This window comes from Aythya fuligula, chromosome 19 (genome assembly GCF_009819795.1).
Source record: "Aythya fuligula isolate bAytFul2 chromosome 19, bAytFul2.pri, whole genome shotgun sequence".
In the NCBI taxonomy this organism is placed as follows: domain Eukaryota; kingdom Metazoa; phylum Chordata; class Aves; order Anseriformes; family Anatidae; genus Aythya; species Aythya fuligula.
In genome coordinates, this window is record NC_045577.1 from 10012497 (window position 1) to 10033877 (window position 21381).

At 53.3% G+C, this 21381-nt stretch overlaps 1 protein-coding gene across 1 annotated transcript; it reads right to left on the reverse strand.

Moving 5' to 3' along the window:
- Positions 1-535: 535 nt before the first annotated feature.
- Positions 536-18297, reverse strand: TPRN (taperin). The gene is made up of 5 exons (XM_032200530.1): positions 17617-18297; positions 16102-17280; positions 2648-2828; positions 2058-2185; positions 536-1691 (listed from the first exon to the last, which is right to left on the reverse strand). Exons 1-5 carry the CDS (start codon positions 18295-18297, stop codon positions 1629-1631), a joined length of 2232 nt encoding a protein of 743 aa, XP_032056421.1. The 3' UTR covers positions 536-1628.
- Between the last annotated feature and the right edge of the window lie 3084 nt (positions 18298-21381).

The following is a 21381-nucleotide window of genomic DNA, read 5'->3' on the forward strand; positions in this document are numbered from 1 at the left end:
CATGGGATTCACTGCTCTTTCCACTGTATTTCTGCCATTTCTAGATAGTTTTAAAAGGACGAGTCTTAGAAGTGCAACGAGGAGAAAAGTGCTTCTTTGCTCCTCCAGCCAACATTTAACAAACTGGTATCTCATTCTTATGGATTATCTTTCCTGAAATACACAGGCACCCAGGGCAGATGAAGAGGAGAACAGGCAGAAGTAGGTATGGCCTATCACTTATCCTCAACTGTATTTTTCAGCAGAACAAACTTCCTCCTGCTGCTACAATATACACCAAAATGAGTGCAAGGTATCCAAAACATTTTCAGTTCTTAGATCGGTGTCAGCTTGACATTCATTGACATTCATAACAGACAAACCAATAAAAGCATCAAACGTAAAAGATGCCAGCCTGGTCCTTTAGACAGAGCCACATGCTGGGGTACCACTCATTTCACCAAGCCCAAAGAGGCCGTATCTATTCCAACCGCATCTCTTTTAATCTCAGAAGTACAAATCACATTAGCAGCAGTGTTCAGGCTTTTCCAGAGTGCAATCTTGACCCTGAGTTTACAGTAGTAGAGAATTTAAATGGAAGAGTCTAGCAGATTTCTTTGCATATTGGCTGCATTAAACATTTACAATGGAACTATAAAAACACTAGAAAAAAATCATATTCCTTGTTCAAGTTCTGCAGAAGAAAGGAGTGAAACAGCCCTTCTGTGCTTTGCATAGAGAAGCAGAGTGAGCATGGCAAGAAGCAAGTCTCCCCACCAAGACAAATAAATCGTGGACCTGGCCTCATTAGATTCTGGAACGAAATAAGAGGAACTGGCAAACAAGCACAATTAGCAATTATTAGAGACTGGACAGCAGAGGCAGTTACGGAGAGATCAAAGCTATGGCCAATGTTTGGGAATCTTCCAAGAGGCTCAAGCCAAGCTAGACTGGACACTTCTTTACAGATCAGTGCAAAAGTGACACCTATAACTAAAAGCATTTATTCCCCTTCCCATCCCTCACATTCAGTTTCCTTCACAAGAACGTAACTGGCACATAAATTCCATGACAGCTCAGGGAAACTAGACCCAGAAACATTTTGGGAACAAAACATGAACCTTCAACAGTTCTCCAAGCTGACACCCACTGTAATCCCACTGTCACATCACAACCACTTCTGTGAATCCAGCTACCTGCCCAGATATTCCCAGTGCTCAACCTTCAGAACTTTTCTCTCGTTAGGGACCCCAGTAAGGAAGTGTTACAAAAGCTGTCCAGACCCCATACGGTGCTCGGATGAGCAGACTCAGGTAAGTACTAAGAGAATCTGCATCCATCCTGTATTACAGATGGGTTCTTAAGAGGCTTGTCTTATCGACAGCTGATCTTGAACAAGGAATATGCAAGGCCACAGGTAGAGTAAGTCATATGCCCTAAAAGTAGTAGTTAGGTCCCAGAATCCAGTGCAAATATTCTCCATAGACACCCAATGGCATCTAGTCCACCCTTGGCATCAGGATCCTCTGAAAACTTGCGATGAGGGAGGGACCCAGAAGCTTATTTCTGTGGTGCTTGCGTGGAGTCTCAGGAGATGCACTGACGGGTTCTGTCCAGCAGCTGCTGCTGCAGGCCACAGGATGAAGCGATCAGAAGTACAGGGCAGGCTCACTGCTGAAGTCGGAGAGTCCGCCCTTCTCCGCTGGGGTGAGCTGTGGAGAAAGCAGAGTCGAAACGGAGACATCATCAGATCTAGAGCAAGTGAGTATCCACACCTCTGGGTGGTGCAGGCTGCATTGGCACCTTGCCCGGGGCTAACGAGCACATTTAATTCCCCTCCAAAAGTGCCCTGCAGTACAAAGCGTGCCAGCTGCCTTAAGACTTCGTCACACACAGGGAGAGGCAGGGCTGCTGGGGGCAGTGGAAGCTTGTGTTGATCTCTGCTTCCCCTGCCCAGCGAGGTGTGCCATGCAGGTGTTCAGGGGAAGGCACGTCCTGTCCCACCCGCTGCCCAGACTAATCCAAGAGCCGGATAAAAGCGGGACAGGACAAAGCCACAACCTGCTTTGAAGTCTCACCATGACTTGGTTCCCATGGGAGTCAGCTTCCTTCGGGAGGGGTCTCTCGGAGGCAGGCATCTCCTCGTACTTCTGCTCCTGCCACTCGCTGAACTTCACAGAGTGCTTTGGGGTGTAGCTGGATAGATCTGCTGGAAGGACAAAGCTTACGTGAGCATTTCTCACCACTCCAAAAGGAAGAAGGGTCAGGATCCTGGCCAGGGACAGGACAGAAGCTGTCCCTCAGCAGGATGGACAAGGAACTTGTTCCTTTTGCAGGTAAAAGCCCATGCCACACTCTCTCTAGGGGCTGTCAGCTCCCTAGCAGACATCATGGCACCACCTACCCCTCTCAGTTAACCTAGCAGGGAGCATGAAGCGTATTTTTAAGTTTTGGACAACACATAGCATCTCAGGCAAGAGAAGTCTGGGAGTTCCCTGATCTGTTTCAAGCCCTGTCCCCACTAAGCCCCAGTTCTGCTGTCAGCTGGCAGAAGATCACTTCCATGAACATTTCCAGCTGCGTAGAGCACCATAATGGGCTGTAGGAAACATGGACAGTGTCAGACACCACCAATAACCCCACAATGCCAACAGAGCACCTCGCTCACCTGAGTTAGGTGTACTGGGATACAAAATGCTATTTGGGCGTGGAATGTGAAAGGTGCAAGGCTTGTCCTCCTCTGTTTCAGAAGCGTGTCCTTCCTCTTCGTCCTCTTCTTCTGCCAGTGAGCTCTCTGACGGATACTCAAACATGGTCTGCAAACTTGTCTCGTTGAAGGAGATCTTCATCTAGACAACAGCAAAAAAGAACTATTACAAAGCAGCATGAGAAACCACTGACCCCCAGGTTTCTTCTGGCAATGACCACCTCCCATCCCAGGGCTTTGCCCTACAGGAAGCCATCGCGTCTTCCCACACTTCTCCCCACGTGCCTTGCTGAACCTCACACCGCACTGACAGAAACCACAAAGGCAGATGGCCACACAGATGGGACAGAGTCAGGAGGCTCAGAGGTGCTCCGGTGTTTTTCCCCAGCACACACCTTGCCACCACCTAACGTCGTGATGCCAGCAGCCAGGAGCTGCCAGCACGTCCCTCAGGAGGACATGGCAAGGAGAGGAGAGCATCCTCACATCTTCTTGTTGAAAAGGTGGCATCTCTAATGCCTGCCGACTCGTTTGTGTACCCATGCTCTAGGCAATAGAAACATCAGTGATTAGGACCAATTTTTGGGAGGATATCATGGCAAAAAAACTATTTCTGGTAGATAAAAAAAAAAAAAAAAGAATTAACACCAGAAGTAAGATGGAAGCAGCTAAGGGAAGGACGGTAACAGGTGGTATTAGAGAGCGAAAATACTGGACAAATGGGAGGTCCCTAAGATTCTGTTTCAAAACTGGTTTTATTAAATATTCTCACTAGTGACCTTTGTGCAATAACTGAGAGACCGAGAAATGAAGATGACTCCAACATGCAACCTGGCTGAGGGAAAAACCAGAATTTCATGGGTCATTCAGAAGACCAGACAGCAAGAACCCTACACATGGGATGATGTTTAAGACCAGCCCTTGCTCTGAGAGCCTGCTCAGGATTTTAAATTCATCACCTGTGAATAACTGAGAACATTCTGAATTGGTTACAGGACTGTAATCATCATTAGGATGCTGCTTAACTAAACCTGGAATGAAGCAAAGAATTTCCACTGGAAACTGGGACTGCCCAGCTCCAACCTCCCTCTAACACCCAGCAGGAAGCAGGAGGCAGTGATCAGAGCCTCTTCCTCTCCTCCATGCTGAGCAGAACGGCTTCCTCAGCTTCACGCCCAAGCCCTTGGTGGCCTCTGAAGGACTTGCTCCATTTTCTCAACATCTTCCCTGCAGTGGGAAGGCCAAACCCAGACACAGTAACTACAGATACGGTCTTCCAAATCCAAAGCAAAAGCTGAGGGCAGGGATTGTTCACCTGCTGCTTTACCTGTCCTAATCATTACCTACACTCTTGCTTAGAAGATCTGGTTACAATTCATCATTCTTGAACAGGTGGAGATGAAATTCAGCCCGTTCATGCCAGCAGAAATAAAGGTTGAGAAAAAGCATAATGGCTCTTTGTAAGTGCACCAAAAAAATAAACACCAAGGAGCAGAGAAGAACTGCTGATGCCAGCATACAACACAGACAAACAAGGAGGATAAGCTTGCCAGGAATAACTTTAAGCCAAAAATAAGGAAGTATCTAGCCAACTCGGATCAAGGTTCAGGACCAGCTGCCTAAAAGGGTGCAGAGATCCCTTTACTTATAACTGCATTTAAAACTGAGCTAATAGGGTTATGAACAGAATTAACAGACACAGTTGCTTGTGACAGGCAGTAGGAACCAGTTGATTCAGAAGATTTCTTCTGATCCTGTGTAATGACTGGAAGGAAGAAAGTACAGCACACCTGCCCCACGTGCCGTATTTGTTGTTTCCCTCACGTACAAAATACACAAGACGTCAAGAAACAGCACGCGGCCCTAAGCAGCTTTCAGGCAACCTCACACCACGCGTGCTGCTCAGACACAAATACTTCTTGCAACAGCAGCAGCCACCTCGGCATCTCCTTCGCCTGGTGCAACCCTGGTGCCACTGCGTGCCCTGCTCAGGCCGAGCCCACGACTGCAGGGGTGGGAGCCTGCGGACACAGCAGAGCTGGCTGCTACGTCGTGCTGCTCTGCCTGAGCCCAGGATGTTCCCCAGGGCACAGGCTGCCTCCCTTCCCCACACCCCAGGAGAAGGGGATGGAAGCAGAGGGCAGCCAGCTGCCTCGCCCCACTTTAGCTGTCCCCAGGTGACACGGGGCACGATTACAGTTCTGAGAAAAGGGAGTGCAGTAAAACAGCCCTGAAGATCAGAGCACCCCAGCTGCTGTTTGCTGAATTTCTTACCCCTGCTGCTGCCCTAGATGCTCCCTGACCCGAGCCAGGCAGCGAGAGCTCACAATGTGGCCTCTGTGCTCCAAGGGCTGCGAGGACGGCGGTGCCCTGTGCTCCCTGACGCTGCGGGGCCACCCCAGGACCAGACACAGCACTGCCAGCATGTGCTGCAGGGCAACGCATGAATAAGCATGGCAAGCAAAGGGGACAGGACAGATCAACCTGGTTTTTCAAATTTAAGCTTGGGAGGCACAAATAAGTTTTCCTGGTTTTCTGCTAGCAGAAGGAAATCTCTAAGAAAAGTGACTTTGAGACCAATTTAGACCAAAGCTGTGTGTAGAGCAAGGGGAGAAAACAGCCCCACCCAGGGAGCGAAGCCAGGGCAGGAGCAGGAAGCAGCAGCAGTCACCAGGGGATCCCCAGAAGCGCCCAAGGCCCCAAGGCCGCGTGCCACAGCCCAGCCCGAATCGAAGCAGCCCTGCTTGGTTCGCCCGTGGCCACGCTGGGTGAGCTGCAGGAGGCTCCGTGCTTGCCGGGTCCCTGCCGCAGAGGAGCCACAACGCTGTAGGAGGCAATGCTGAAGTTATTCAAAATGAAAAGTAATCGCTGCCTGCAGCAGTGCCAGCCCCACGCATCAGGGCCCGAGGGAGGGCTCGTACCCTGAGGGTTTGCTGCTTCAGCAAGCCCTCCCCGAGGCAGCACAGCCTGCAAGAAGGCTGACAGCAGCACGAGTGCACCACGGTGCAGCCCCCCTAACACTGCGCTGGCCCGCCCCGTGCTGGCATCCCAAGCCCTGCACCCAAAGGCGAGGCACCAAGGAGCAGGAAGGGCCCAGCAGCTCTCGAGGACGCACCCAGGCAAAGCAAACAGTGGGGGAACAACCCTCCGCTGGCACGGGGTCGGACTCCAGCACCACTGCCTTCCCTGCTCCTGCGCGCTGCCCCGGGGACACGCGTTCACCTCTGCCCATGCAGAGGGAGAACTGAGAGGAAAGGGCCCCAGAACCAGGCACAGCCCTGTAGAGAGCCAGCCAGGGCAGCGCAGAGCTGCTCAGTGTAGCCAGGAAAGGATGGAGATGACTTAGTAAGAGAAAACAAGAGGAAACAAACCATGGTTATATGGCTGCCTCAAAAAGCCTCTAAGCAGCAAGGAGCAGAGCTGAGCAGTCAGAACTGCACGTAAGGAGCATGGGCTGGGTTGGCCCCAGAAGCACCTAAAAATAAATAAATCAGAAACCCAGTAATGGTACAGCCAGAGGCCAGGCGGCCCCTTGCGAGACCGTGCAGACTTCTACAGAAACACAAGAGGTGACGGGGTCATTTTCTTGAGAAGAAAAATGCGTCCCAGAAGAGCCAAGCACGCTGGAGCCCGGTCGGAGGAGCCGGCTCGCGGCGTCTCGGTGCAGCTCCCCCGCCTCTGCTGCATCAGCAGCCGCCAGCTGCAGAAAGGACAAACTCTGCACCCTTCAGCTGTGGATGTTTGCAGGGATTAATCAGTATTTGCTCAACTGAATGCTTTGCGCAGAACCGTGTCGCACAACCAGAGTTCAACCCCGTGCCGTGTATCTATAGAGGAACAGCCCACCCGGCCATCAGGGCCACGCTGGGAAGAACGAAGCAGGTTTTTCAGGGAATATCGTGTGGCTCAGCCACTAGATTCTTGTTGCCATAGCAAAAATCATTTATTTATTTGCTAGGATTTGAGCAGTAATGAGTAATAGAGTACCCAGGAAAGGGAAGCCAGGGTAAACATTGCCCAACAAGCCTAAATCTGGGTAGTCGCATGTAGCTTAGGAAAACAAAAAGGAAAAAAAAAAAGGCAAGCCTGCTTCAGGAGATGCTGTCAGGACCTAGTCTGCACCCAGACCAACAGGAAAAGCACCCCCACATACAGAAACAGAACAGAAATAAAAATAGCCAATTTACAGGAACCTGCTACACGAACAATGAAGGTTGGCAGACACCAAGGTGGGAAAGTCTGTGCGCCTCTGCAGCTGATGAAAGGGCACACACCCGGTGGCTTCTCACAACCCACAGATATCAGAGCAAATCTCCACAGCAAACCATGGGGCTAATCTGCATCATTAGCTCCAGAAGCAAATTCTTTCTTGTGGCTTTTCTCCACCCATTAGCGCACTCACTTCTGGGCAGGTGTGGCAGAGCCAAAGCAATGTCAGTGCAGGGTGTTTTACACCTTGTGAACAGGAATGTCTTTGGAAATTCAAATCCTTGTCTTAAAAAAATAAATTTGTTCTAGTCATTAAAAAAAAAAAAATCACCCTCTTCTTTAACCATGTTCCAGCAAGTGAGGGTCCACGTATGGCCTCCCCTGACGCAGGAACCGTGATAGGGCAGCGGCTGCTGCGTGGTGACAGGAGGGACATGGCAATGTTTCAGTGACGTGGTGATGCTACCCAAGCATTTGTAAGACACCAACACTTGCATAGCATCAGGAATCAAGAACTGCTCTTTTCAGGTACTAACCTCCCTCTAACCATTCTCTCTCTGAGCAACATGATCCTGAAATGACAGAATTAGGGACTGCACCGTCTCCTACAGCCCTAGGATGTGCATGGGCTGCCAACAAGCTGCTGGGTGTGATTTATGGCAGCTGGTTTAGCAGCTTTTCACGCCTGGTCAACCAAATGCCTCCTCCTTTCTCAGCAACACCAGCAGGAGGGTTTCGGTTGATACCTGCTGGGAGCATGGACAATTCAGCGTGATTACAAAAGAGCGAGTGACTGAAACCTCAAACAGGCATGAATAAAATCAGTGTTTTGAAGAAAAAAAAAAAACACTTTGCATTTCTGTACAGCCTTACATTGAGTTTTGTTTGACTACACTTTCAAACATTTGTTTGACTACATTGACTATTACATTTGTTTGACTACACTGGTAGTCAGAGATTTGGCCAGTGAAATGAGCACAAGACATCGCTCCAGAGACCTGAGGCTGCAAAAGCAGACAGCTGGGCGTGCATCAGGAAACCTGCTGATATGCAGCACCCCACAGAGATCCACAAGAGCTGTCACCAGCCAGGCAGCAAAGCTCCTGGTGCACCAAGACCCATTCGGGCTGTAATGCAGAACATCCTCCACGCTCCATGCTGCCATGGGGGGCACTGAGCAAGTACAAATAACTGCCTGCAAGTCTGGAAACAGAGGGCAGAAGTAGACATTTCACAGCAGACAAAGATCCCCAAAGGGTTTTCCCTGGGCTTTCCATCTGACCCAGCCCGAGCATTCTCGCAGATCAGCAAATTTAGCAGGAGGTGGCGGTGGCCCAAAGCTGCACCCTCTGCAGGGGCTTCGATCGTGACCTGCACTCAGTGATCTCCCACCTGGTGCACTTCTCTCTCTACAACTTTTAGATAAAGGATGTGTTAGCAATGAGCTTATCAATGTGCCTGTACGTGACCTGAAACAGGGTTATGTGTCAGCTCAGGTTGTTGAATAACTCCAGGCACAAAATCTATGCATGGCAGCCTGGAACAGTACCCTGGGGGCTGCAACATACAGGCCAGCTTTTCAGTAGCATCAGCACATTAAAAAGGCCTTGGCTGTCATTTGGGAGAAGATAAAGAGCTTTCCTTGACACAAGAAGAAAGGGTTTTTCCTTGACAGATGTGCCTAAGGATGGGGGAGATGCAAGATTTGGTTCTATCAGATTAACCCCATGTTGCTATGGCTGATGCACCCTAAACACACTCAAAAATTGTAGATGGTTCTGTTCTGCCACTCTGTACAAAACCAAAGAGCTCTGTTGGCTGCTCCACCTTAGGTTCACTTGATCATGCTTTTCTGAGAAGTGTTTTGTAAGAGCAACACTGAGTCCTCCTCAACGATTAACTGCATAACAGAGCTAGTTACTGAATAGAGATAGAAACACTAAAGATTTACAGCAGTACCACATCAGTGTAGTGCTGTGTTGCTGGCAAAGGAGAGATTGCCTCCAGGACTGCATCCCAGCTCCCAAGCCACAGGGCAAAACAAGAAAGTCCATTTACAAGGCAACCCACAAAGCCAGCTCTGTGTAATCAATATGCTGAAGCACATGGTAGATAGGAGCAATGCATGGAGATTCGAAATATTAAACTCCTTGTACAAGACACGGGGAAGTTTCAAATTCCTGATGAGAAGGGACAGGGTAGGGACAGTCCCAGAGAGCATGGCAGGGCAGACAGCTCTTGGTTAACTCTTCCCTCGACGGGTCAGCCAAGAAGAGACCCCAGCGCCCAACCACCCGCCGGGCAGCCGCGTCCAAGCCTGACGTGGCACAAAGCAGCCATTCAGCAAAGGATCCCTTCATTCCTTCACACATCTGCAGACAGAGGAGCCAGAGCCCTCGACAGCTTAACAAGCAATTCAGCCCTTACTTAGCCCGTAAGAATCGGGCAACTCTCTCTCTATATACAGCCCAGGTCTCGTCTGAATGCACAAAGAGAGCAGGCACTAACACGAAGCAATCAGTGCCAAGGCTTGGTGTCTTCACGAGCACTGTGTGAGAGGCACAGCAGAGGATCCTGCTCCAGAGGCAGCTCCGAGGCGATGCAGACAGCCTGTGGCTACAAAGCGGGGCAGTGTTGGGAGAGGCCACCCACAAACATTTCTGTGCAGCCCTGCCTGACCAGCGCGGCCCGAACAAACGCTTCTGTTTCAGGGAAAGTGAACCTTCTCCAGCTGGAATGGGTCAGAGGGAGCATCATTTTCCAGGAATACAGAGAAGTCGGGAACAGAAGGAACTCCCACCCTTGCAAGGAGCTTATTCCAGACTTCAGGCCCAAAGGCTCCATGTATATGCTGCACGTCAGAGTTCACACCTCACTTGCCCTCTGTCTGTACTACAACATGCAAAAGACGCTTCCTGGAAGAGAAATGACTAAGTGCAGCAAGTTCACCGTGGGGCTTACAGATGTGTCCTCACACCTGTGTTTTCACTAGCTGCAAGCTATGCAATTTCCCTAAGCACACAAGCGTTTTGCTCTCATACTGTCTTTGAGATGTTTTCCTTCAGCTTATTCATAGTCCATCAGATGCTGGTGAAACAGCAGATCCCTGCCAAATTCCCAGGATCAGCTGAAGGGCACTTCTCAGAAAACATCAGCACAGAGTTCCGTCAGTACAGATCTTCCCAGGAAGTTTACAGAAGTTTCTCAGTATGACACAGACACTTCACGTGACTTCCTACACAAACCATCCAGACGGAGATAACGGGACAGCCTCACGGCATACCCAGGCCCACTGCAGTCGCTGGAAGAGCCTGGCTTTGGCACTGGCTTTAGGATGGCACGGGTTTCCCTCGGCAGAAGAGTGCTGAAGCTGGGCAGCTGCACAACCCCAGGGTGCCCAGAGGTGGAGGAGGTGCTGCTGCAGCTCCCACTGAGATTTCCTTTACTGCCACAGAGGCTGGAAACTTGACGTTTTCTTTTCTGCAGCCACTTCCCACACAGCAGCTGACAGGCAGGACTTCTCCCCTCATCGGTCTGAGCGTGTGCTCCCTACCCTTTCTCAGGAACACCATGACCACATGCTGGAAAAAACAGAGTGCGTGGGGAGAACCCAAACCCAAGACAAGCTGAATACTTGAGATAGAGGGAAATTACAAACTATCTCCCATCTGGTGCATAGATTGAGGAAACCGATTAAGATAACGTTAGCCGTAATCCGCATGATCAGAACTCAGAGCACAAAGCACTCCAAATCTCCTCTCGAGCTCTGGGGCCAGACTAAGCCCTGGGCACGTCCTACCCAGCTTCAAAGGCAGGCTCCTCTCTTATTTGCGTAAGAGTTTCTATTTTAGCTCTTCGGTCCCATTCATCAGGCTGCGGGCAGTGGCAGGAGATGGGAGGAAGAGCACTGCGGGAATTTGGGAGCAGCTTGGGCTGTTGCTGCTGCATGGGGCAAAGCCTGGGAGTGGCAAGGCCACAGAGAACCTCGAGCTGCAGAAACTTTCCCACTACTGAGAGGAGATAAAACATGACTCATCTGCTCTGCCAGTGCTTTGGTACAGCACAGTACCAGCACTTGAAGGAGCTGGCAGGCAGCAAAGAAACAGAAAAAACAACATACCTCCCCACCGATGTCTCAGGTCCAGCTTGTGAGGTGGTTTAGACTATAACCACAGCGAGATCCTACAGTCTTCAGCCATCACCATCATAGTCTAAAATCAGCAGAATTAGAAAAAGGCAGGGAAGTAGCACCGTCCTGGTATCCTGCTCAGATCTGACCGCTGCTGGAAACCATCTCCACACGGGAGGGACCAAGTCTGATCATCCGAGACATGTATTTTCTGAGCAGCACTTGTGACTGCTGACCTCATTTGCCAAAAATTCAGTACATTAATGTCAGATACATACTGCAGTCCCTCCTTAAAGGCAGCAGATGTATTTCCATGACAAAGTGCAGTCACGAGACAGAAAATGGCAAGGTACAGGCTCTCCAAGAAGTTCAACAAAACAAATCTTCAACCCGAGCCCTCCAGAACACAGAGAGGGAATCTGCCAGGTTTTTGCAGACAGATTTCTGCTTCCACCACCGGGCTAATTTACTTGTGCTATACCTTGCGAAAAATACTGCAGGCAGTCACTGGTATTGAGATTCCACACTGTACAGACCTGCTCCAAACAGGTTTGGGCAACAGCTTGAAGTGTTCATCCCTGCCAGCATCTTGAGCCTACATCTGGTTCTCACAGGAGACCATCTCCAGCAGAAGTGAGCAGATGGAAAGCTACAGAGCAAGAAGTGCAGCAGGTTAGACCAACAAAACTGCTGCCCAATCCTGTCCATGCTGAGAAGCTGAGGGGTGTTTGCAGTAGTTTTTCAACAGACACTCAAGTGGGCATTTGCAAGCCACATTCAAGTTTTAAGCTGCTCAAAATGTTATAAAATTGACCGTGCTAAAGCAGACATAAACTGGAAAACTCCATCTTCAAAGACAATTTTGCAGAGAAGCAGGGAGGCGTTAGGTTCCAGCTGTTTGGATCCCCCTAATCTTGTTCTTGTAAGCCCTATCAATACAAAGCTACAGCTCACCTCCCAGCAGTCAGCAAACAGCCAGCCGACAAGCAAAAAGTATTAACACCATCACCAATCTGATGCCTCTTGGCTCTCAAGCCCTGTTACTTACAGCATTTGAGTTGCCTGGCTTAGAAGTCACCTTTCCTGCAGGATCCTCGAGATGTACCAAGGTCCTGGAGAGGGCAAACAAACTGATGAGGGATGCACTTGAGGAGTGACAAGACCTAAGGAAGGAGCAGAGTCTGGACAACCTCTCTACGCACAGGACCTTCACGGCAGAGTCCAAGCTCCATTGGGTTGAGAGTGTGAAGCCTGGGGACTGACAACCACCCCTCAGCACCCCACTGGCTCGGCAGCTGGTAGTCCTTCCCCATCACTCGCTCCAACACGCCAGTCACATGTTCTACAGAAACTCAGATTTCTATCATGCCGACAACCCTACGTACGTTATTTTGACAGGTAACCAAACAAAGATTGGTTCTCGTTAGCTCATCCAAGCCAGATTTTATCCGCTGAGGTCCAACAGCTCCACATCCTGCAGCAAAGCCTTTCCTTCCTCCCGGGGCTGCCGTGCTCCCCTGGGACTGCTGCCAGGCTGAGATTTCTTTATTTCTTCTGTGATAGCAGAGGATGAAGACAAGCGCTGAACAGAGGTCACCAGCCGCGCTCTGCATCCTCTCTCCCATCCCCTGTTTAGAACACAGGTCAGCAGGTCTCCTTCCACCCCTGCACACGTATCCTGTCCTCACAGGCAGAGCTCAGCCAGCCTCTTCCAGCGACCGCCCAGCGCTCCGCTGGAGCCCAAACATATCCGTTCAGGGCAGCAAACGTTCGCCTGGTTTTCCAGCTGAAGCCACACCTCTCGCTGTACCTGAACCACACTGCGAGGTCTCTTCAAATAGCCATGGAGCTGAAGGGCATTGCCGTGGCTGCAGGAGGACAAGAGCTCAAACTCCCTGCCCACACGGGTAGCCCACTCCCCGCTATGAGCACCACCAGGGCTCTGCCCTCCTCCTGCACGTCTTGGCCAGGGCCCATCTCACACAACCCCATGTTCACCACCACAGCCCTCAGGGAATGCCTGTCCCACCACGGCAACTCAAGAAGACTACACAGAAGAGCTGGGAAAACTTTATTTTTCCCCCTAACACAGCCATAGCATTTCTCTCTACCCTTCACCAGCTCCGTATCTAGCTGGGGATGACAGCTCCAGCCCCAAAACAAACAGCTGCTTCGCATGCTTGAAGTGTCTGGAAGGAGCAATAAAGCTGTTTTCCAAAAGACCTTGAGCACCAGCAGCAAGAAGGCAGCGTCCTTCAGGCCACAGCCAAGCCAGGAGCAGGACTTGGCCCTGCAGCAGCTGCCGTGCCCCCAAGAGCCAGGGCTGGAGCTGCAGGCACGCAGCCCCCAGCAGCGCTCAGCCCACTCGGCCCATCCCCAGCACACCAGAGCACCCGCAGGGACACAGACAGAGCCAGCCCCATGTCACTGGCACCTTGGTGGCCACATGAAGGGCTCAGATGGCAGACCAGGAGGCTGAATTTCAGCATTTGAAGAAAAACATAACTTGTGTTTCCCTGAAGGATCAGCGTCCCTGCTGACACAACACCAGCCCCGAGGCCTGCCCACCCCCAGGAGCACGGCACTCCCAGGCCGCTGTTTGTTTTGCCCCCATTCCTCCCACACCCCAGCAAGTGGATGAAGATTTTCAAGTAACCGAAGTCTCACTGAACACTGCTTTGCTGGCACACACAGACCTGCCAGCAAACCCCCAGCTGGATTCAGACGTGAAGCTGCTGAGGCAGGGGGTGGCTGTGCCTGGGGGCAGCAGTCCCGGAAGGCCCCGGGCACCGCGTGCCAAAGCCAGCAGCAGGAGCGATGTTGATTTTACCAAACTACAGCTTCCAGCTCGCAGAAGGGTTTGCTTCTGCCCAATCCAGGCCAAAACCAAGTTTCTGCAAACCCCAGCCTATCTTTAAACAGAGCCCTCGGTTTTGGCTGGTTGCCTTGACGACACAGCAATCTCCTGGGAAGAAACCAAGGAATGTGGTCTAGTTCGAGCTGCTTCCTTTTCAGGCATCAACATGCAGCCTGATTATCCAGAGTAAAAGCCACAAACATCCTCTAGGTTACGAGTAAACAGAAATCTTTCCATTTGCTACTGCATCTTCTAAGTCCTGCCTACAAAGTCAAATAACATCCCACGCTTGCCACCTCTAGCGAGGGGAAATGAACAGAGAGAAAACCCCGGTCCTTCTCCCACTGCATCGCCACGTTTTATCCAGAAAAGTCTCTATTTGCTTCTCCTTAGGCTGGACCTTATTTACTGAAGGGCTTACCCATTTATGTCAGCCTCAAACTCTGCAGCATAACAGGCAGTTCACTCCTTGCCTTTAATCTCTTTCACCAGAAGGCAGCACTTTCCACGAGCTCTCCCACAGGACAGCCCCTGCACATAAGTCAGTGCTCACCGCACTCCATTTTTAAAACACCTGCAGAGGGGCACAGTTAATGCCATTACACTGATAAGAACAGAGGCAGAGAAGCTCCGTGACCCATCCGACACCACACAACTCCAGCACTCAGCAGACAACACAGCTGTCAATTTTCTTACAAGATGTTAATTGTCTTACAAGCAAGACTACTTGCTGCTCCAGCAGCAGCGTCCAGCACAAAGCAATCAGCTCCTCTGGCAGCATCATGAGTTGGGCACATCTCCGAGTTTTTCTACTCCATCTTCAGAGTACCCATAACTGTAACACATCTTGATATTTTCGCAGTTTATACCATGCATGTCACACAGGATTTGGTGTAAATCCTACTAATGCCCCAAACTGAACAGAGCAGAGCCAAGGAAACAGCTGGAAGCAGTGGCAGTGTGGAGGTGTTTAGGAAGCAGAACAACTCCAGCCTGATTAAGAACTTGCCTGCAGGAGACAATGAAAAACTGCAGGAGCACTTAGCAAAAATCCACACCTGTGCAGATTTGCCTATTCTGATGCAAGGCTCTCGTGCTTCAGATTTGCCACCTGCCTTAGTCATGATCAGATTAATATACACAGTGTGCTACTATGAAGGAACTTAATAACATTAAGCCAAGAGAAATAGCACTTGCTGCCTCATTTCCAAATGAGATGCATCCTATTCAAAGGATTTCCTTGAATTATAATGCTCAGTGCCTCAGGCACCCATGTGGATTCAGTCCATCAAATATTTAGTTGAATTTAGGTAACGGAATGTCAAACAGCACTTCCCGCTATGGAAAAACATGTCACGCCGCAAGCCTAGAAATCGGGATTTGTAGTGACACGATGCCTATGCTGCCTGTCACCACGGTGTGCTGCTTTCTGAGCAGAACGATTCACGCCTACTTCTTCAGTTCAGCAAAATAACCCGCTCTTTCAACATGCCTGTGTCTTGATTGCATCCAGACACATTTCATCATGCCACACAAAGTTTAATTCCCAATTTAAGGCTCCCAAGAATCTAAACTAGATCCCAAGCACTGAGAAAACCTGGCATTTGCTCCAAAGAAACTTGGAGCACTTTAAGTCTCCTGACTCTTCAGAGAAGAGCAGCAACCACACATGAGCAGACAGGTGGTATAATCATATCAAGAGGAGTTAAGTTGTTGCTGATCTCTTTCTGCCTAATAGAGACCTAATTCTTGAGCCTCTATCAATAGATCACTAATCTGGGGAAGACGCCAACATCACGCTGCCCATTGCACTCTGTAACAAGGCAGTGATAAGTGGGACTTCAACGCATGAGCAAAAACAGAGTGATGGACAGTCTGCAGCTATTCAAACCATGCAGCTCCTCTCAATTTGCTATATACCAGAAATATCTCCCTTTCTGTTATCATACCTCCAAGCAGCAATGGTAGGCAGCCCTGTGGTTATCATAGGTGACATCCCACTCCGACTTACTCAGTGGGACAGCGCCAACCCCACTCCCCACAGGCACGCCTTTGGCTCCCAAAAGGAGCAGAGCACAAAGCTTGCTGCTCATCTCCCCACCCAGCAGCTCACAGGACTGATTAAGCTACAAACAAAGCACTTGCCAAAAGCCAAGCCAAAAGCAGTAGGAAGCTACTTTTGGCCTCCCTGTTCAGAGCAGAGGCCCCCAAGGCAGTTACCTTCTTGCGGCGGGAGCCTGTCTTGCTCATGCAGGACCTCTCCAGGGACAGGTACCCACCGATCACTTCGATCTCATTGACGGTGGGGTAGCGCTTTTTATGGGACAACCCCGGCTGGGGCCCATCAGCGTTCTCCACAGCTTTGCCTTTTCCTTTGCTTTCTTCTTCCTCCTCCTCTTCCTCCCGCTGAAGCCTTCCACCACCATCAGTAAGAGTCTGCGGCCCCGAGGCAACGGGCTTCCTTTTGGGCACGACAGTGAAGGTGTTGCCTCCCCTCTGATGGAGGCCAGGGGAGGCAGAGTGAGGTCTGTAGAGGGGCACAGAGGAAAACTCCATCTCCAGGTCAGGGCCAGCTCCTCCAGGCTGATCCGCCAAGTTCCCAGTCCTCGTGGCCAAGTTGACCCTGGGGGAGAGTTCCCCGCTGTCTGGCTCCACAATGTCATCGATGTAAGTCACAGGTACCAACGGATCCAGAGGCGCCGGCAGGGAAGCGACAGGCTCTTCCTGCTTCGGAGCGGAAACCCTCGGGGGCTCTTTCTGTACCTTCTGCTGCGAGGACAGTGGCGGCTTCGCTCCCGTGCTCTGTGCCACGGGCCGAGCTGGGCTGCCCTCCCGTCGGGGCACGAAGACGAAGGAGTTGCGCGAATTCAGGCGCAGCTTGGCCAGGGCCTGCGCTTGCAGGTCGTGGGCAGGGATGGCAGCCAAGTCAGGCTTGGGGGCTGGGAGTATCTCAAAGGAGCCCCCAGCCCGGGGGGCAGACGCAGAGAGCGGCTGGGTGGCACTGGGGGCCAGACTGGCACTGGGTGGGGGCAACACAGCCGCTTCGGCCTCCTCCGGCTTTGGCCTCCTGGCGTTGGCAGCGCTGGTGGATGGCACTGTCGGCCCCTTGGGCGGCACGCTCCGGCCGGTGGGCTCGGGAACTCGGTCAGCAGGCTTGGGGACACGGCTAGGGGGCTCGGGGACACGGTCGATGGGCTTGGGGACATGGCTGGGGGGCTCAGGGACACGGTCGATGGGCTTGGGGACGTGGCTGGGGGGCTCAGGGACATGGCCAGCTGGCTCGGGGACACGGCCGGCGGGGGGCAGACCCCGAGGGGTCACGGTGAAGGAGTTGGAGCCAATCTTATGGAGGAAGCAGTTGGCCTGGGGAGCCGCGGCCTTGGGGACACCCAGCGGTGCCTGGGGGGCGAGTGGGACCGCCTGGGGGGCCGCAGCCCTGGGGGCCACCGGGGCCACCTGGGGAGCCGGGGGTTGGGGGGCGGCAGCCCGGGGGGACGCCGGGGGCAGGGGGGGTGCCGGCAGCGGCTGGGGGGTGGCGGCCCGGGGGGGGATCGGCAAGGGCACGGGGGAGCCCGGTGCCGCCGGCGGGGGTCCCGGTCCCGTCTTCGGCGCCGAGGCTCGGGGGGAGCCCGGTCCCTTCGGGGGAGCCGCGGCTCGGGGGGAGCCCGGCCCCGGCGGGGGGGAACCCGGCCCGGCCCGGGGGGGGGCGGCGGCGGCGGCGGGCCCGGGCAGCGCCTCCCCGCCCCGGCGGCGGCGGCCCCGCGGTCGCTGCCCGAACTTCTCCAGGAGGCGGCTGACGGTGCCCGGCTCGGCCGCCTCGGGCGTCTCGGCCGCCTCGTAGATGAAGACCTGCTCGGCGCGGATCTCGGCGAGCGCGGCGCCCTGGCGGGCCAGCAGCTCCCGCAGCGGGTCCGGGCGGCGCCCTGGCGGGGAGGACGAGGAGGAGGAGGAGGAGGCGGCGGCGGCGGCCGGCTCCCGGCGGCGTCCCGGCAGCGAGTCCCCGTCGGCGAAGCAGGAGGCGGCGGCGGCGTCGGGCTGCGACTCGATGATGAGGATGTTGTCGGCGCGGATGGTGCGGATGCCCGGCACGGCGCTGTACAGCTCCAGCAGCTGCTGCAGCGGCCGCGCCGCCTCGGGGCCGTGCCCGGGCAGCCCCTGCCGCAGCCGCCGCCGCTCGCTCTCCAGCCGCATGAAGGGGTTCTCCCGGAGCGGGCCCAGGCTCTCGGCCACCACCAGCCGCTCGCCCATCGCCGCCGCCGCCGCCGAGCCCCGCGCCGCCTGCCCGGCCGGGGGCTCCGCCTCGCCGCCGGCCGCCCCGGCCAGCTTGGCCCGCTTGCGCTCCAGGATCTCCCGCTTCCAGGCGGGCTGAGCCCGCGGCCCGGCCCCGAGCGGCGGCGGCGGCTCGGCGCTGCTCATGGCGGCGGCACAGGGGGCACTGCCGCGCCGCGGCCGCCGCCTCCGCCCGCCGCACCTGGGCAGGCCCCGCCGCCGGCCGCGGAGCCGCCCCCGGGGCCGCCCTCGGCGGGGCGGAGCGGGGCGGGCGGCCCCGAGGGCGGGGAGGGCGGCATGGCGGCCGGGGGGCACGGCCGCCCCCTGAGGCAGCCCCGGGAGTGAGGGCCGGGGTCGCGCAAAACGCGGAGAGGGGGTCGCGGGAGGGAGCCGGCGGGGCCCGCAGGAGCTGTGTTGTGGCCGTGGCATCGTGGAGATGGAGAGCCCGAGAGTCGGGGCTGCGCGACCCCCAAGCCATCCAAAAACACTGTGGTTCCACCACGTGGGTCTCTGTTGGCCCCAAAGTTTGTTTTCAGCAAGGGTGGCGTGCCCTGAGCAGAGGGGAAGGGGCTCGGCACCCAGCTGAGGTCTCTGCCCACCAAAGCCTCGCATCCGCTCACAGCGGGGCTGCAGGGGTGCCAGCACGGTCTTCCCCTCAGCATGTGCCATAGCTGTCTGTCCTCAGGCACTGGTGGTCTGCCAGGAGCTACAGTGAGTAACCCCACCAAAAATAAATTAAAATCTGTCATTTTTTACCCCTAGTTTAGCAGCCTGGACTGGCTCAGTAAGTGTCAGAACAAGAAGCAGCAGCAGAAGGGGAAGGGAATGAGAGACACTGGTCAGGATCACCTCACTGTCAGCTCGGCTGCGGTCTGACAAAGTGCAGATGTCTGGATGTGAGTGGGCAGCAAGAGAAAGGAACAAGCAACAGGCAGCAGAGCAGCGTCATACCAGGCCCGTGGTGGGCAGCACATCAGAGAAGCGCTTTAAGGGAAGCTCTGGAGGAGACAGTGGGGTGTCTGCACTGCAGGGCAGCAGGCACGGCTGGGGGAGGGCGATGGGCAGCGGGACCGCAGGCAGGAGGAGGGCGAGCCTGCAGAGCACTGCGGGAGGTTGGCTCCATGCAAACAGGATCACAGGAAAACATTTTTCATACTGCTTTTGCTATTCTGTGATGGCTGCTCATTACACACATACATGCAGAGAAAAGTATCGCCACCACGTTGTTTCCAGGCAGTGCCTGTTATCAACTGCCACCACGTTTCTTTGGGAAGTCTGTGCAATCAGGAAACAATTGAGAGCTCAGGACTTTCCATGCCTCAGATAACACTGTGTGCCGAAATCCTCAGCCCATGAGGCGCGGGGGGGAACGGCACACTTGCTGGCACAGTGACGTAAATAACCTTTGGACAGTACTTGCTGAGGTCCCGGCTTGCCCCAAGCCGCACCCCAATGTGAGGGCCTCATTCCAGCATCTCACTGAAAATACAGGCCTGTTTACTGGAAGGAGGACTGTGTCTTGCTGGTAAGGCTCTTACCTTTGCACTCCTGAGCCAAGGCAGGGCAATTGTACTCCTTCAGTGAGACCTGAAGGGGGCTGGTGGTGGTATTTTGCTGCCAAAGTTGCCAGTGTGCTGGGAACAAATAGTACAATGCCCACATCTGCTGCCTGCCCTGTCTGTGTGCAGGCAAACCTGAGCAAAACGGAAGGAGGCAGCTCTTTGCAGTTAAGCTTTAATAACACAAGGGTGGTTTAAAGTTTACACACAACCCACTGTGCTCAACCAAGGCACAAGTCCATGGCACACTGTCCCGCATCATGGCCCTCACAGTGGCCCTCAGCGGGTGCCCGGGGTTGAGAATAAGGGCAGGGCAAGCGGGTAGTGACATTTCCCCGCCTCTGGTGACTCACGGCTCAGGCACTTACAGAGCCAACAATGTGTCTTTGTACTCGTAGATCTCAATGGATTTCTCTTTCATGGTCTTGTCTAGTTGGCTTTTGAGCCCATGTAAAGCCTACAAATCCTGAAATAATGAATCACGCAATTTGTCTTGCACCTGGTACAAAGAAAACGCCTCCCTTTGTGGGGATTGAACCTGACATCTGCTGGTTTTGCTGCATGCCCTCTTGCCTTTATAAAAAAAAAAAAAAAAAAATCCAGCCATTATTTGTGTCCTCCCCTGCCAGTCAAGGTTGTAGAGCCTTCTATCATAGTTCCTGTCAACTGTTTTTTTTTTTTTTTCTAGGCTGAGTCAGTGAGACAGCATGAAGGACTGGAAAGTGAAACTTGGCTGGCTATTGAATGCTCTGGAGCTAATCCCCCGTGTCACTGTATTTACACCCATGGATAACCCTGGAGTAGCAGCTGAGTGCTCTAAGAGGCTCCTGGGAATCCCATTCACCTCTCATATTTTGGCACAAAAACAAGCACTCGATTATAAAACCCAGGTGTGATAACGGCAGTGGACAGGACCAAGAGTGTGTGATGGCAGGCTGCCACCGTGCAGCACAGGCGTGAGTTTGCGGTGTCCCAGCGGCGTGGCACCAGGGCACAACTGATGTGGCACGTACGACACGTCACTACCAGGCATGGCCAATGCTGCCTGCGAGAGGGGCAGGGCTGGCACTGATAGGATCTGCTGGGACAACCCCACGTACAGCCAGGTGGTGAGGGAACGGGGAAAGAGCTGGGCCCAGCAGGACTCAGCCATGCGTTATTTAACCTTAACTGCAGTGAGAACTCCACCTGCACAGCTCCTGCTCTGGGTTTGTCCCCAACACATCATCCTTCGTGACAAAGCACAAGGACAGAGGGAAGAAGGTGATAGATAATAATCCATTGTGTCTGGGCTTCTGCAACAAATTTGACTTTGTACCCCATGATATTTCAAAACAGCATGGTATGGACATGAAATGGTTCCAGAATAAGGAACAAAGGCTGTATTTCTGGCCACCAGGTTTTTCAGGGCCCCAATAACTCAGTGAAGGCGTTAAGGAGAATAGTGGCCAAGCCTCTGGCCAAAAGCTGTCTGTGCAGGCGGTGGTGAGGAGTTAAATGTGGTTTCTATCATCTGCCACACTGATGAGACAGATAAGCACGTCACACCCGTTGTTGTGGCAGCACATGGAGAACAACATTTCTAAATGGGGAGGGTGCAGAAATGAATACTGGAAGAGCTGAAGAAAAGTGCCTTAAATGATGGCAATGAAGAATAGGAGTGGTCCAACCT

What these genes read in the sequence shown, in the direction of transcription:
- TPRN (XM_032200530.1), bottom strand. Translation starts at nt 18,297, where the DNA reads ATGAGCAGCGCCGAGCCGCCGCCGCCGCTCGGGGCCGGGCCGCGGGCT. An exon ending in GCCGCCGCCGGGGCGGGGAG is followed by an intron (nt 17,281 to 17,616) that starts GCGCTGCCCGGG and finishes CTCGCCCCCCAG; the next exon opens with GCACCGCTGGGTGTCCCCAA. An exon ending in CCCATGGGAACCAAGTCATG is followed by an intron (nt 1,692 to 2,057) that starts GTGAGACTTCAA and finishes CTTTCTCCACAG; the next exon opens with CTCACCCCAGCGGAGAAGGG.